At 38.6% G+C, this 15,803-nt stretch overlaps 1 protein-coding gene across 1 annotated transcript; it reads right to left on the bottom strand.

Moving 5' to 3' along the window:
• Nucleotides 1–2,001: 2,001 nt before the first annotated feature.
• On the bottom strand, nt 2,002–5,644 carry LOC139737439 (uncharacterized). Its single transcript, XM_071648115.1, has 4 exons — nt 4,298–5,644; nt 3,548–3,706; nt 2,679–3,026; nt 2,002–2,201 (listed from the first exon to the last, which is right to left on the bottom strand). The coding sequence occupies exons 1-4, from the start codon at nt 4,326–4,328 to the stop codon at nt 2,002–2,004; spliced, it is 738 nt and encodes a 245-aa protein (XP_071504216.1). The 5' UTR covers nt 4,329–5,644.
• Between the last annotated feature and the right edge of the window lie 10,159 nt (nt 5,645–15,803).

The following is a 15,803-nucleotide window of genomic DNA, read 5'->3' as shown; positions in this document are numbered from 1 at the left end:
TAATTATGCTCAGGAAGACTTTAGAATACGCAGTAGAATACTATAATGAACCTGTCCCTAAAAGTATTTTAAATAATGCAGATAAATTCTCACGTTCATTTAAATTTATGTGTGTGCTAATTTATATTTATATAAACACACTTTGTTCAGTCAATTCTGCCAAGGGCAGCTCGTCAGCATTACGGTAGTTGGTTATGTTCATTTTTATCATATTTCATTGACCAGAATGACTCAAATCCAGACCTGCACTTTGTTGTGATCAACATCCATGGAAGATTTAAGCTAGGCAATTACAAATTGGTAAAGTGCAATGTGTTTTAATTTTTATTTCAAATTTTCCTTTCCATACCTGGCTTAATCAATTCTGCTAGGGGCAAGTCGTCGTCGTCGTCACCACTGTCGTCTTTGTCACTACCATGTTGTCTGGGCTGGGTTATGTGGTTCTTTCCTGAAAGAGTATGCAACAAATCACTCGAAAACAATGGCAATTTTTAGAATGTTTTCTTCCAGCAAATCATAATACAAGCAGTTCGATAGGTTTGACCAAGCTCTAGTCCTTTATCATAATTATGCTCTGGAAGAACTTCAGAATATGCAGTCAAAATAGTATAATGAACTTGTCCCTGATGTTAATGGAATTGAATATCTGTCAATGATTTTTTTTTTTTTTTTTTTTTAAAGAGGGAAATTACAAGCACGTTACTCTCTACCACTTTACCGTAGCTGGTTTTTTTTTCTGTATATACCTGGCTTGATCAATACTGCTAGGGGCAAGTCATCGTTGTCGTCACTGCTGTCGTCTTTGTCACCACGATGAAGCACTGATTCATTCTTGGCATCGGTAGTAGAAAGTTCCTTAAGTGGGCCTTCGAAAAGTTGTCTGGGCTGGGCTGTGTGGTTCATTTCTGAAAGAGTATATCAGAAGAGAAGTGTGTAAATAAATATTGGCAGAGTAGCACAACGTTAACCAAGGTACACAGACCATACGTGTTCTAATTGTTCAGGAAATTATTGCACTCGGTCCTTACACATGTTATTGTTTGAACTATACAATTCTGGTTTTAACAATCAACTTTTTTGGATTCTTATTAAATTTCTTGTTCTACCATTTCAAATCTTATCTTTACTTAACACTGGCCGATGACTTTTGTTTTGAACATATTAATTGTAATACTCACTTTACTCTCCTTATCAAGCTGTGACAACATCTCAGTCTCAGCTAGTTGTATTTCAAATTATTACAATCACATCAACACACCGAAGGTGACTGAGATTAGTTCCATTAATATTGAATCCTTTGTTTTCGTTATCCTATCATTTTAAAGAAATACATTGGTTGATATGGGATGCCCCAATACAATCTCGCACAAATCATTACAAACCTTGTTGGGTTGAATTAGCACGAGGAGACTCCTCTTCTTTTTCGATGTAGGAGCTGGTACTTGGGGCTTCATCATCACTGCAGTCATCATCATAAATTTCCTCAGTGTCTATAATTGTCGCCTTCCAGATGTCCTTCCTCCTTTTACCACATTTCATTGCTATTGTATTCCCTGGTAGAGGAAGTCCGATACATTTCACCTCACTCAGTTTGACGACATTGCGGGATTTATCTCTTTTCCATTCCACATACATCAAGAGGTCAGTTTCAGGTCCAGGGTGAACACCACTGTCACCACTGACGTCTTTGTCACTACCATGTTGTCTGGGCTGGGTTATGTGGTTCTTTCCTGAAAGAGTATGCAACAAATCACTCGAAAACAATGACAATTTTTAGAATGTTTTCTTCCAGCAAATCATAACACAAGCAGTTCGATAGGTTTGACCAAGCTCTAGTCCTTTATCATAATTATGCTCTGGAAGAACTTCAGAATATGCAGTCAAAATAGTATAATGAACTTGTCCCTGATAATGTAGAGTTGTAAAAATGGAATTGAATATCCGTCAATGATTTTTTTTTTTTTTTTTTTTTTAAGAGGGAAATTACAAGCACGTTACTCTCTACCACTTTACCGTAGCTGGGTTTTTTTTTCTGTATATACCTGGCTTGATCAATACTGCTAGGGGCAAGTCATCGTTGTCGTCACTGCTGTCGTCTTTGTCACCACGATGAAGCACTGATTCATTCTTGGCATCGGTAGTAGAAAGTTCCTTAAGTGGGCCTTCGAAAAGTTGTCTGGGCTGGGCTGTGTGGTTCATTTCTGAAAGAGTATATCAGAAGAGAAGTGTGTAAATAAATATTGGCAGAGTAGCACAACGTTAACCAAGGTACACAGACCATACGTGTTCTAATTGTTCAGGAAATTATTGCACTCGGTCCTTACACATGTTATTGTTCGAACTATACAATTCTGGTTTTAACAATCAACTTTTTTGGATTCTTATTAAATTTCTTGTTCTACCATTTCAAATCTTATTTTTACTTAACACTGGCCGATGACTTTTGTTTTGAACATATTAATTGTAATACTCACTTTACTCTCCTTATCAAGCTGTGACAACATCTCAGTCTCAGCTAGTTGTATTTCAAATTATTACAATCACATCAACACACCGAAGGTGACTGAGATTAGTTCCATTAATATTGAATCCTTTGTTTTCGTTATCCTATCATTTTAAAGAAATACATTGGTTGATATGGGATGCCCCAATACAATCTCGCACAAATCATTACAAACCTTGTTGGGTTGAATTAGCACGAGGAGACTCCTCTTCTTTTTCGATGTAGGAGCTGGTACTTGGGGCTTCATCATCACTGCAGTCATCATCATAAATTTCCTCAGTGTCTATAATTGTCGCCTTCCAGATGTCCTTCCTCCTTTTACCACATTTCATTTCTATTGTATTCCCTGGTAGAGGAAGTCCGATACATTTCACCTCACTCAGTTTGACGACATTGCGGGATTTATCTCTTTTCCATTCCACATACATCAAGAGGTCAGTTTCAGGTCCAGGGTGAACACCACTGTCACCACTGACGTCTTTGTCACTACCATGTTGTCTGGGCTGGGTTATGTGGTTCTTTCCTGAAAGAGTATGCAACAAATCACTAAAAACACACAGGCAATTTTTAGAATGTTTTGTTTCAGCAAATTATAATACAAGCAGTTCGACAGGTTTGACCAAGCTCTAGTCCTTTATTTTAATCATGCTCAGGAAGACTTTAGAATATGCAGTAATAATGGTATAATGAACTTGTCCCTGATAATGTAGATTAAATGAACTTTCAATTTCACGCTCACTTATCTCTACATAAGTGCTAATTTATGTATATTACACACCCTGTTTAGTAAATTCTACCAAAGGGCAACTCATCAGCATTACGGAAGTTGGCTATGTTTATTTATACATTAAATTTTAATTGACGAGATCGACTCCAATCCTGCAATTCGTTGTAATCAACATACCTTGAAGAATTAAGCTAGGTAATTTAAAAATGGAATTGCATATCTGTCAATGATTTTTTTTTTTTTTTTTTTTAAGAGGGAATTTACAAACACGTTACTCTCTACCACTTTACCGTAGCTGGGGTTTTTTCTGTATATACCTGGCTTAATCAATACTGCTAGGGGCAAGTCATCGTCGTCGTCACTGCTGTCGTCTTTGTCACCACGATGAAGCACTGATTCATTCTTGGCATCGGTAGTACAAGGTTCCCTAAGTGGGCCTTCGAAAAGTTGGCTGGGCTGGGCTGTGTGGTTCATTTCTGAAAGAATATGCAATAAATCACTAAAAACACTGGCAATATTTAGAATGTTTTCTCTCAGCAAGTTATAATACAAGCAGTTTGATAGGTTTCACCAAGCTCTAGTCCTTTATTATAATTATGCTCAGGCAGACTTGAGAATGTGCAAGTAAAAATAGCGGGATTTATTACTTTTCCATTCAACATACATCAACAAGTCAGTTTCAGGTCCAGGGTGAACTGGAGGAGTGAAACATACAAGTATTTGAGTACTTTTAGAGTACGGTAATTGGGTTAATAGTTTCTGCCAAACTTCATTTCAGTTATTTGCTCTAAAATTAATAGATATTAATCTGCATTCATGCCAAGGAATAAACACATAGATATTCCGTTTAACTTTAAATTACATTTAGCCACTTAGCTGCATACTAAAGTACATCACAAATGTTATAAATATTACAAAATTATTACAAATTAAAAGACGGAGCGAATAGCATTCTTATACATCATGACATGGAAATGTCATATAACATTCCCCTCCCCTAACATTTGAAATTGAATATATCCGGCAACAAACGATGGATCAATTTTAAATGGCATTTTCACCCTTACCATCAGACTTGTTCTCCAGAGGCCCTTCCATGCTGACGTCTATATGATTGTACTGTGAGGCTTCCAGTAACAGTTAAATGGTGTCCTAAAATGATTTAAGAGGATACAGATACAGAAGATTTACATATATTTGATATTTTATATGGAATTCACGAGCCCACTGTAAATCTGAAAATGGTATAGATCTAAGGGTTGTCCAAAAGGTCAAGTAAAGAGGGTAGTTTTCAGGGCAGCTGGACATGTCATGTACGCAACGTGAATACTGAAAACGGTATGAAATTCAGTCATAATGGCTGTCCAAAAAATTGTATATTTTTGTGCTGTTACGTACTTACGGTCCACTCCAGTGTCATTTTTTGTTTTGTTAAATGCAAATGGACAAATGGATGGGTTTACGCAATGCAAATGACGTTTTTTTAGAAAAATAGAATGGTGTTCCACGTCTAGATAGAGATCTAGACAAACTCAAACTACAGTAGATCTAAAGACTTAGCATATTATTGAGGTAGTGGCTATTCTTGCGACGAGTCATCGCTCGCACAGCCACTGACTTAGCCACAGTCGGTATTTTGTGTATCGCGAGATAGCTAGCGATAGACGAGTCTACTTGTCTAGTCTCTAGTAGAGGCATAGATCAATCTACTCGTGAAATAGGCCCCATCACTACAAATACATATGATATGGGACCTTACATGCTGATCGATCATAACTCTCTATATCAAATTACTGATCGCGCTCAGAACCAACAGATGTGAATTGTACAGACTACAGCTAGGGCCTACAGGATTTATACGGCAGTGGGGCTGGTGAGCACAGTATCATAGATCTACTCGTGTTTACGACCCCACCAAACGGCGTTTGCGCGCTGTTACCACATTGGTGGGGCTGATATCCACCGTGCATCTTTTATATAACCCTAAACCTAACCTATCAATATGTCGCGATTTCCTTAACCCTCGGCCTTGAATCAGTCTCCTACATGTATATCAGGATTTCCCCAACCCTACCTAGGCCGTGAGTCTGCCTCCTTATCGCGATCTTCCTAACCCTAGGCCGTGAATCTGTCTCTTATATCGCGATGATCGATTCAAGTAATGGGGCCGGAAACACGATTTTGCCTCTCTAACGTTAGAATCTAGAAATATTACCTAACGCTAGATCTAGATTTTACACAAAATAATGAATGGGGCTGTGCGAGTGACGTGACAATGTAGGACTTAAGTTCGAAGCCGATATCGACCCTACCCGTGATCCGATCTCGCTCAAAATTTGGAAGACTGACTTGATGTTTGAGAACATTTCCTGCGAGTGTAACTTATTTAGATCTAGATCTAACCACTAGTGTTAGGTCTATCTAGAGTCGAGCCTCTAAATGTTAGGTCTAGAAATTTCGTGAAATTCTACTCGGGAGAACATATATTATGAGCATGGATATGAAACTACATTAGCGCCCAAACTAACATCTAGATCTAGGGTCTATACATATCTATACATCGATCTATATTCTATAATATTAAAATTATAGACCAGATCTAACTTTAGTCTCAGACTAGATTATAGTCTAGGTCTATCTAACTACTTACTAACTTAGATCTAGAGTTTCTAGATCGAGGTCCAGCAAATCTAAATTGTAAGTAATCCTATGAGAATCATGCTGCTAATTCTACAAAAAAAAAAAAACCAACAGCAATTAAAATAGTGTTAACATAAAGTCGTCTAACTTAATTAGATCGGCATTATCGTGAAATAAGTCCCCAGTCCATTCACTGCCGTTTATTTCGTCAGTGCTGTTGCCCGTTACCCTCTCCCATCGACTTTGTATACGGAGCGAGCGCACGAGCGAGGTGAGTGGTGGCTGATTTCACGATTTGGCCCTTAGATCGATCTAGATCTACTAAGGTTTATCCTTACCATTTTTCCGATTCGTCTGAACTCTGACGTTCGTCGTCGATCACGGGTAGATCTACGGAGTATGAGATAGTTGACGTCCTTCAATTCAGCAGTCCAATGCAATTAATGATATCATATTGAAGTCAATTTTAATACCGGTAGACTCTGCGTACTAACCGTACCCATTATGCATACTGTACATGTACATGGCATATTGAGCATGCAGCCGATGCGCTAGCTCATCTCAGGCGGCGCGCGCGCGCGCGTCAGTACAGTTAGAACGACGCGATAACGCCTTTTCACTTGTCAGGACGCATTGCAAGCGAAATTACGAGAAAGCGTTATGTGGTTGTGCATGAACGATAACCCCTTTATGCTTCTCGTACCATGCTTTAGGCAAGAGAAGCGAAAGAGCGCATTCACGTTAACCCCTTTTTGCTACCACAAAGACGTGCATACGGCACGTTATCGCCTTTTTCTTTTGGGATTTTTTACAAAATTAGATCGAATTTGACATATCTGTTGATATGAAAATGTAGCTCATGCCATCTGCTTTCGAATGACAAATTTTTATTTTCTTGGAAAATTTGAGCCCGAAGGTGCGCTAACCCCTTTTTCCATTGAGCCGACGAATTATTATCTTCTTATATGTTCCAAAAAGACAGTCAGTCCGTTGTTTTCATCAGTTTGAGTAATATAAGCTGATTAGCGGTACAATCATTTTCGGACGTACAGGTCATCATCCCTATGAGCAAACGATGACCTATCTCCCGTTAGAATCGGACGCAGTCTTTTTCCCCCCCCCCCCTTAAATTATGTACAAATTTCCTTCTTTCAGTATCATTCGTCTTATGGTGTGCTGCGGGGTCTGCCGCTCGGCTGCAGTATTTATGAGATTGTGGGCGGTGCAAGGATACTGTTACATTTTTTATCTCTCATTTTGTTTTGTTTTTCTTCTTTCTCTAATACACAGTCTACTATTTTTATAGGCCATGATCTGATGCTGATGACGCAAGCATGATATATTGTCAGTAGATCTCCGTGATATACTTCCAAGCTCGAAAAAAAAAAGTTTGTAGAGAATGAAGAAAGAGGGCGGGAGGGGTATGTGTAAATCATCGAGGCCTGGAGATGATGAAGGAGAAGTCCGCCCTGCAAAAAAAAAAAGCAGAAAATCTAGAGGAACAGGACAGTGAAAGTTTTGAGCAAACTCTAATGGAAACTTTAAATGAAGGTTATGATTGTTTGAAGTTGTGATCAATCAGATACAATGGGCAATTCTTTGATGTTACGATTGAACTCACCCCCTCCCCCATTTGCTCTTTGCTTTAAGATAAGAATGATTTATTTTCCCATCAAGTGAACTGGCTACCTGCTGTCCGTGCACCCTTATTATGTTCATTGAAATATTTCTGCTATATACAGCCTTGTATGCTTGAAATAAATGATATTCCATCATCAAAATCATGAAGCATCATGAAGTTGCCAATTTGGGCTTCAATAATCGCAACCCCCCTCCCAACCCCCCCCCCCCCCAAAAAAAAACCAAAAAACAAAAAACAACAACAACAACAACCGACTTTCTTATATAGTTTTCATCAGAATATGCTCAAATTATAACAGTGATATTTTCTTGTTTTCTGTTTCTACTCACACAAAGTAACTTTCAGGGTGAATTTCCCCTTTAAGTGGTTGTAGCCCTTCCATTAAATCCATGATAAAACAACCAAGCAACACTAGTGTACAAAATGTTCCTCATGCTATTGCTCGGCGGCACTCATGAGAAAAGATGATATATATAACACATTGCTTTATATTAATCATAAACACAACAGTGCTAAATATGATATTATTTACATATCAAAGGGAAGACATCAATGCAGTAATCTGGACATTAACTATGCATTCACGAGTAATAATAATAATGATAATAATAGTGGCCTCATAAAGCGCTGATAGACCTGTCTATTTGACTACCTGTGGAAGGAGAATCATTTTGTGAACGCACAAAACATGAGCATCAGCGTTTTCATGACTATGCGCTCGGCTTTAAATAGCATTATGTAAAGGTAATCATGCTAAAAATGATTTTGTTTTCCTGCCACCACGCGGACATTGACTTAGTGATCTGGACATTAATCATCCCTTTAACGAACGTGGTCCTGTTTTATTGACAACAATGAGGAAGGGGAAATTAATGTGTGTTGTTTTGCATCTACGATTTTGTGAGGACATTAATGGTGAGTGATGCGTTGTTAATGCGGATATCCCGGGTATTATCATTATTATGGATTAGTATAAGCTTTATGGCTCATGAATTTCCACATTTTTAACCACCATGATTAGAAAACAAAGAAAAGAAAAGGAAAGAAAACCCAAATAATGAAAAATATGGATTTGTGTATTTGCGTGTGTGTGTGTGTGTGTGTGTTTGTGTGTGTGTGTGTGAGTGTGTGCATACACAAAAGACCTTTGCCGATAAAAATTATGTATCTGCTTTAAAAGCCGCATGCAATTATGTGTACTTATTAGATGCCAGAATATAATGCGTTACGTAATGACATAATCATTACATCCCTGATTATCATGATTATCATTACAATGCCGGCAAGCGATTACAAGTAGGAAGCAGCTTTCGGCATGTTCTTTTTTTTTCTATTTTGGTCAAATATCGGATAATGAACCTTATCCTGATACAGATTTTGCTTGTCATAATGGGCCGCGTACTATTGTATGCCAACGAGACGTAATAAGCGGTGACAAGGCACTATATAAAATAAACAAAATATACTTGATATCCCTTTGAATATTCAGATCAGACGCTATTTCAAACATGTAAATTCTTTCAAAAAACAATGATTACATGAAGGCATAGTGATAACAACGCACATAGAGATTATAAATGGAAAAGAAAGTAGGTGAGTTCATAACAGGGCCGGCGGGGCGTTTTCAAAAGTGTGTGTGTGTGTGTTTGGGCGGGGGTGGGGGGGGGGGGGGAGTCACTTCCGGGTTTCATCAGCTAACAAGCAATAAAAAAGAGTCCTTATCTCTTCCCTTCCACTTCCATGTTTCTTCAGCTGACAAGCAAAAACAAAAAACAAAAACAAAAACAAAAACAAACAAATAAACAAAAGCAAAATAGGTCGTCAGCTCATCTTTCTCCTTCCACTTCCGGGTTTCTTTAGCTGACAAGCGAAAAAAGAAAAAAAAAACGAAAAAGAAAACGAAAAAAAAAAAAACGGTCTTCAGCGCAAAAACATATTACCGGGCTCACACTTCAAGATCTCTATCTATATTTCTTTTTAGTGCCACTTACGTACTTCCTGGTTAAAAAAAAAGTGGGGGGGGGGGGGGGGGGGGGCAAAGTGATGATACCTTAATGTCTTCCTTTGTATGGTGCACAAAAAGTGTGGTGGAAGGGGGCCCGAGCCCCCTTAGCTGCCCCCCCCCCTTCCGCCGGCCATACAAACACCTATAAACTGTTTGAACAAAATCGTGTTTTTGGAAGAAAGGTCAAAGTAGAAGACAATTGAGACAAACGAAGACTACAGACAGGACAAGACAGTAGCATTTATGAAACTCGCAGGATAGCCGTCTTAAGAATGTTCAAGAACCCGTCCCATTAACGACATCGAGATCGTGAAGCCCTCAGAACTTCCAGGACCTACAAGAATTCCATATTGATACGGGATGGAATATTACTGCTGTTGTGTAATGGTGCCCATGGTACATCGGACAATAACGTTACCTCCTAATCGCTTTTTTTTTTGATGAATGGCCATGCAAATCTTTCACTTCCCCTACCTTAAGCATAATTTTTCAATTTCAATTCAATTCAATTCAATTCAAAGTTTATTTCATTTTTCGACAAAACATATATGTTACACTTCTTTTATAACAGAGAATAAGGTAAACAGAACATTATGCAATGAAAAGACTGTACAATAATAATGAGGACCTTATAATAATTATACATTATAGAAAAAAAAAGAAACAGAAGTGGTCGAAATGAAGTGCATGTATATAACCTTGCTTAAAGTGCGAAAAATGGAGAGACCCACTAAAAAGACAGAGCTTGTAGAATGTGGGCCCCTCTGGGAAAAAAAAACCAAACATCAATGGGAAGATTAATTGAAGCATCATAAATACAAAAGGAAAGAAGGAAGAAGAGGAAGAAATCTGGAAGCCCACTGAGAATTGGGTTCTGCAGATAAATACACTTACTTTCATACACGCGAACAAACATGAAACAAGACTAGACAACAAAGCAGATGCTGAAGGAAAGGCTGTATACGGGACAAAACGGAATGGACAAGACTATCAAACGCGAACAAGCATGAAACAAGACTAGACAACAAAACAACTACTGAAGGAAAAGGCTGTGCCGAAACAAAACGGAATAGACGAGACTAACAGACAGAAGACAAAATAGCAAAAAAAAAAAAAAAAAAAAAAAACCACACACACACACACACACACACACACACAAAACGCGCAACGGAGACAGCGATCTTCGGCAGAATCATGCCAAGAGAAACAGATGATATATAGCTGTGGAGAAAAAAAAAAGTGATATTGTAATGCCTGAAAAGAGAAAAAACAATGAAATAGAGGGACGTATGAACAGGAAAAACAGACGGAAATTCAACTCTTTGACTCTTTAAGCAATAGCATAGATAATAATTGATATGTTTACGACGATGAATAGGGCCTTTAGTTTTATCTATTATCATTATTATCATTATTATTCGTATCATTTTTTTTGCACAATATTGTGTAAACAGAGTCTTTATACTTTATAGTCTTGATTTTTTAATCAAATGAAATCAATTTTATTTATGAAACTTGTTGCTACGCGTTGAGTTTTGCTGCGCATTTTGTATGTAACAAGTTTATCTTTTATATAACAAGCTTATCTTTTAGACTGATGTAACTTCCGTCTCCAGGATGGTCTCATTTTTAAATCGGCAAATAAATTGTACAGTTTTTGTATGTATGAATTGCAGTAAGCCATAATGTATGGAATCTATATGGCGTCATCAGTGGTTGACTCTCTGTCACTGAAGTTGTTCTCATTTTATTCTAAATTGATGAATTATTTCGTTGTTACACGTTTTATCGTTCAATGACATTTTGCTTGAAATGCCAACTAAAATCAACATACTCCACAAAGGACCATAATCATTTCAGGGAGCTCCTAGTCTGGAATTTCCAACGAAGTATCCTTTGGGCAGCATAATTATATACTGAACAACTTGTTAAAAGACTAACTTCACGGATAGGCCAAAATCAACTAAACTGGACATGATAATACGAGTATCTTGCTCTACAAACTATTGAGCATGCAGAGCGCCTTCAAAGTTTCATTGCCTGTCGACCCTGTGTTTTATATAGTATACATTTCATAAGTGCAATAACTCCTGCCGAATGATGATGAATGAATATTGGGGACAAATTGCAGCTGCCTCGAATGTGTCGACGAAATTGCGATGGATGAGGAATATATAAGATCACTTTATGCACAAGGTTACTTTGATACATTTAATGTCATTTATGAGATGATACAGTTGCGCAGGACTAACGATGACTAACGAGAGAATGAGAACACGTCGTTTCCATTTCCATTTATTTCATTTTCAACAAAGAGTCGAGTAGCGGTATACCACGAGAAGAAACAAACATTGTTTAGACCTATATTATTACTATCGATACATCGAAATATTAATATCAAACACGTACATAATTTAATTGTGGAAGAAATAAATACACGTGCACATATAATAGGCCTAATAACTGTGCCTGGGTTACCGTACAATTAGGCCTAATGTTGAAAATGGAGGGGAAGCTATTGTATAGGGAGCTATGGTTTCTCCTCGAAATCAATATTAATAATGTACGAAAATTTAACCATAATTGTGTAGACACTATAAACAGAAGTATTTAGGTATTATAGTGACCAGAACATATCAGACACAAACAGCAAAAAAGAAAGTGAACACCTTTTCAAGTTTACATTTCTCAGAGAAAATTTGGCTAGATATCATTCAATATTTTATACATCATGTTAAAAAGGTAATCTAATTGGCTATCAACCCGGTAGGACAATAAAAAGGGCAAACTTTACGCATGAGTGAACATTTGTTTTTCTCTTCCAAAGCACTTTAAAGTAAAAATTGCAAAAATGGATAAGTTGTCATTCATGCTATGTACTCTACCACGTAACATATGCAATGACAACAATTAATTAAAAGACAATTCAAAACAATAAAAAAATACAAATTAAGTTTAAAAAAAATCATCCTTTGATCTCTATCATGACTTTGTAACCCTCAGAGATAAAGAAAGGCAAAAAAATAATACAGAAAATTAAGAATCTTTTGTCAACTCGCAATTCAAATGGCATGCAAGAGGCAATATAAAAAATGATAAAAATTTCAAGTGTTATTTCAAATTAAGAACTTTGAAAATGATATTTAGTTCTAGAATTTGTCTCAAGAATATTTAGATTCCTAAATCAAAAGGCAATGAAATAAAGAAAGAATGTCCCTTTTATCACCTTTGTGGCGTAATACTTCCTAGCTGTCATTTGAAGTTTGATTCGACAGAAAACTCTTATATTTTCCCCTTTAATTTAAATCCCACTTTGTTAGTGTTTGAGGCATAGGCGTACCCAGGATTTTTTAAAGGGGGGTGTTCAGTGGCGTACCGTGGGTCAAAACATGGGGGGGGGGGGGGCACCTCATGGAAGCAACATCAGAATTGCATAACTGTACAATTAAATGCGAGCGAGCGGAGCGAGCGAGCTTGAAAATTTTGACATTTTACAGTCCCCAAACTGCCGTTTGTAGCTATATATAATAATATATGTATATATATATATATATTTGCTTTGGAAATTAAGGGGGTTGCACCGGGTGCAACTGCTGGCAGTTGCTGGCAGTAACATCAGGAGAATTGCATAACGATTAAATGCGAGCGAGCGAAGCGAGCGAGCTTGAAAATTTTGACATTTTACAGTCCCCAAACTGCCGTTTGTAGCTATATTTTTTCGCTTTGGAAATTAAGGGGAGGGGGCGCACCGGGCGCAACTGCTGGCAATTATTGACAACAACATCAGGAGAATTGCATAACGATTAAATGCGAGCGAGCGAAGCGAGCGAGCTTGAAAATTTTGACATTTTACAGTCCCAAAACTGCCGTTTGTAGCTATATTTTTTCGCTTTGGAAATTAAGGGGAGGGGCGCACCGGGCGCAACTGCTGGCAATTATTGACAACAACATCAGGAGAATTGCATAACGATTAAATGCGAGCGAGCGAAGCGAGCGAGCTTGATAATTTTGACATTTTACAGTCCCCAAACTGCCGTTTGTAGCTATATTTTTTCGCTTTGGAAATTAAGGGGAGGGGGCGCACCGGGCGCAACTGCTGGCAATTACTGACAGCAACATCAGGAGAATTGCATAACGATTAAATGCGAGCGAGCGAAGCGAGCGAGCTTGAAAATTTTGACATTTTACAGTCCCCAAACTGCCGTTTGTAGCTATATTTTTTCGCTTTGGAAATTAAGGGGAGGGGGCGCACCGGGCGCAACTGCTGGCAATTATTGACAACAACATCAGGAGAATTGCATAACGATTAAATGCGAGCGAGCGAAGCGAGCGAGCTTGAAAATTTTGACATTTTACAGTCCCCAAACTGCCGTTTGTAGCTATATTTTTTCGCTTTGGAAATTAAGGGGAGGGGCGCACCGGGCGCAACTGCTGGCAATTATTGACAACAACATCAGGAGCATTGCATAACGGTTAAATGCGAGCGAGCGAAGCGAGCGAGCTTGAAAATTTTGACATTTACAGTCCCCAAACTGCCGTTTGTAGCTATATTTTTTCGCTTTGGAAATTAAGGGGAGGGGGCGCACCGGGCGCAACTGCTGGCAATTACTGACAGCAACATCAGGAGAATTGCATAACGATTAAATGCGAGCGAGCGAAGCGAGCGAGCTTGAAAATTTTGACATTTTACAGTCCCCAAACTGCCGTTTGTAGCTATATTTTTTCGCTTTGGAAATTAAGGGGAGGGGGCGCACCGGGCGCAACTGCTGGCAATTACTGACAGCAACATCAGGAGAATTGCATAACGATTAAATGCGAGCGAACGAAACGAGCGAGCTTGAAAATTTTGACATTTTACAGTCCCCAAACTGCCGTTTGTAGCTATATTTTTTCGCTTTGGAAATTCGGGGGGGGGGGGGGGCGCACCGGGCGCAACTGCTAGCAATTACTGGCAGTAACATCAGGAGAATGGCATATCTAAATGCGAGCGAGCGAGGCGAGCGATCTTAAAAATTTTGACATTTTACCGTCCAAAAACTGTCGTTTGTAGCTACATGTATATTTTTTTCGCATTGGAGGGAGGGGGCGCCCGGTGCGACCCCTGGATCCGCCACTGGTAGTCAAGGGTGTCGGTTTATGTTCATGATTGGGGGAGGTATGACCAGCGAGGGGGCGTCGAAGTGACCAAGCGGGAGAAGGATGTCCAAAATCTGTACTTTATATAGAGCATCCCCTAATTTGTTTGTGTTTGTGAGTGTGTGTGTTTCATATAGATGGAAAATTTAGGAAATAGCCAAGGTCAAGTCTTATTATTTGCAATGCGAGGCATTTTAATATAGACTAGTATGTATAGCAACACTGCATAATCAATGATCAAGCTTTGATAGCAAATGTGTACAACCTATCAAACATCACATTGCGCAACATTGCAGCGACTCTTTTTGCCATTCCGATATTCTGAGTCACTGCGCACATCCTGCTTGTATTCAAAATGCCAACCAGGAGTCACGCTGAATCACAATCTTTTGTCGACTCCGGGCTTTTTGAACAATGTTATACCTCTTTATTATGGTTAAAAGAAATCTTAGAAAAATATCTTTTTTTTCTTGAACATTCTTTCATGTCGATTTCAAAAGCAGTTTACTAACCCTTGAATTACCATTTTCGTAGGTTATTTTTTCCCTTGTTTCTTTTTTTTTTACCAGCGGATTGGGGGGGGGGGGGGGGGGCACGTGCCCCCCCCCCATGCCCCCCATAGTTACGCCACTGTTCCTAGACCTAGATATCTATAGTGAATTTTAGGCGCAATAAAGTCATCCAACCACAATTTGTAGACTCACACTCAGTTATCTTTCAGTTTTAACTTTCAGTCATTGAAAAAATTCATATCTACTATTACTAAAGATTACCAAGTCCATGTGCTATTACTAATTACATTGAGTAGCAAGTAACTTGCTACTCCCAGAGCTTCCAGAGCTTGCTGCTTCCAGTAGGCTACTATACTGACTGTACTTGGTAGTCAGTGGCGTATCTAGGGAAAACGGCGCCCGGGGCAAGCGCGAAAATTGCGCCCCTAATTTCTGAAAAAGTGTTCAACCCCAACCTCATCCCGGCAGGGACTTAAAAAAAAAGTCCTCATGATATGCTTTTTGAAGCACTTAAGAGGGGTCTTTTGAGGGTGATTGCAAATGTAATAGGCAACCCTAAATTTTGATATATTTTGGCGAGCGAGCGCAGCAAGCTAGCCGAAATTTTTTATATTTCAGCTTTATACATAACATGGAAT

Source organism: Diadema antillarum, unplaced genomic scaffold (genome assembly GCF_040938485.1).
Source record: "Diadema antillarum isolate AM-2024a unplaced genomic scaffold, OU_Dant_1.0 seq00000693_RagTag, whole genome shotgun sequence".
NCBI classification, from domain to species: domain Eukaryota; kingdom Metazoa; phylum Echinodermata; class Echinoidea; order Diadematoida; family Diadematidae; genus Diadema; species Diadema antillarum.
The sequence above is the reverse complement of the archived record's forward strand: the minus strand, read 5'-3'. Positions and strand labels throughout refer to the sequence as shown.

Coding starts and splice junctions, on each gene's coding strand:
- LOC139737439 (XM_071648115.1), bottom strand. CDS start 4,328: ATGGAAGGGCCTCTGGAGAACAAGTCTGATG. Junction 3,707..4,297: donor TCTGGAGAACAAGTCTGATG/GTAAGGGTGAAA, acceptor ATATTCTTTCAG/AAATGAACCACACAGCCCAG. Junction 2,202..2,678: donor TGCTAATTCAACCCAACAAG/GTTTGTAATGAT, acceptor ATACTCTTTCAG/AAATGAACCACACAGCCCAG.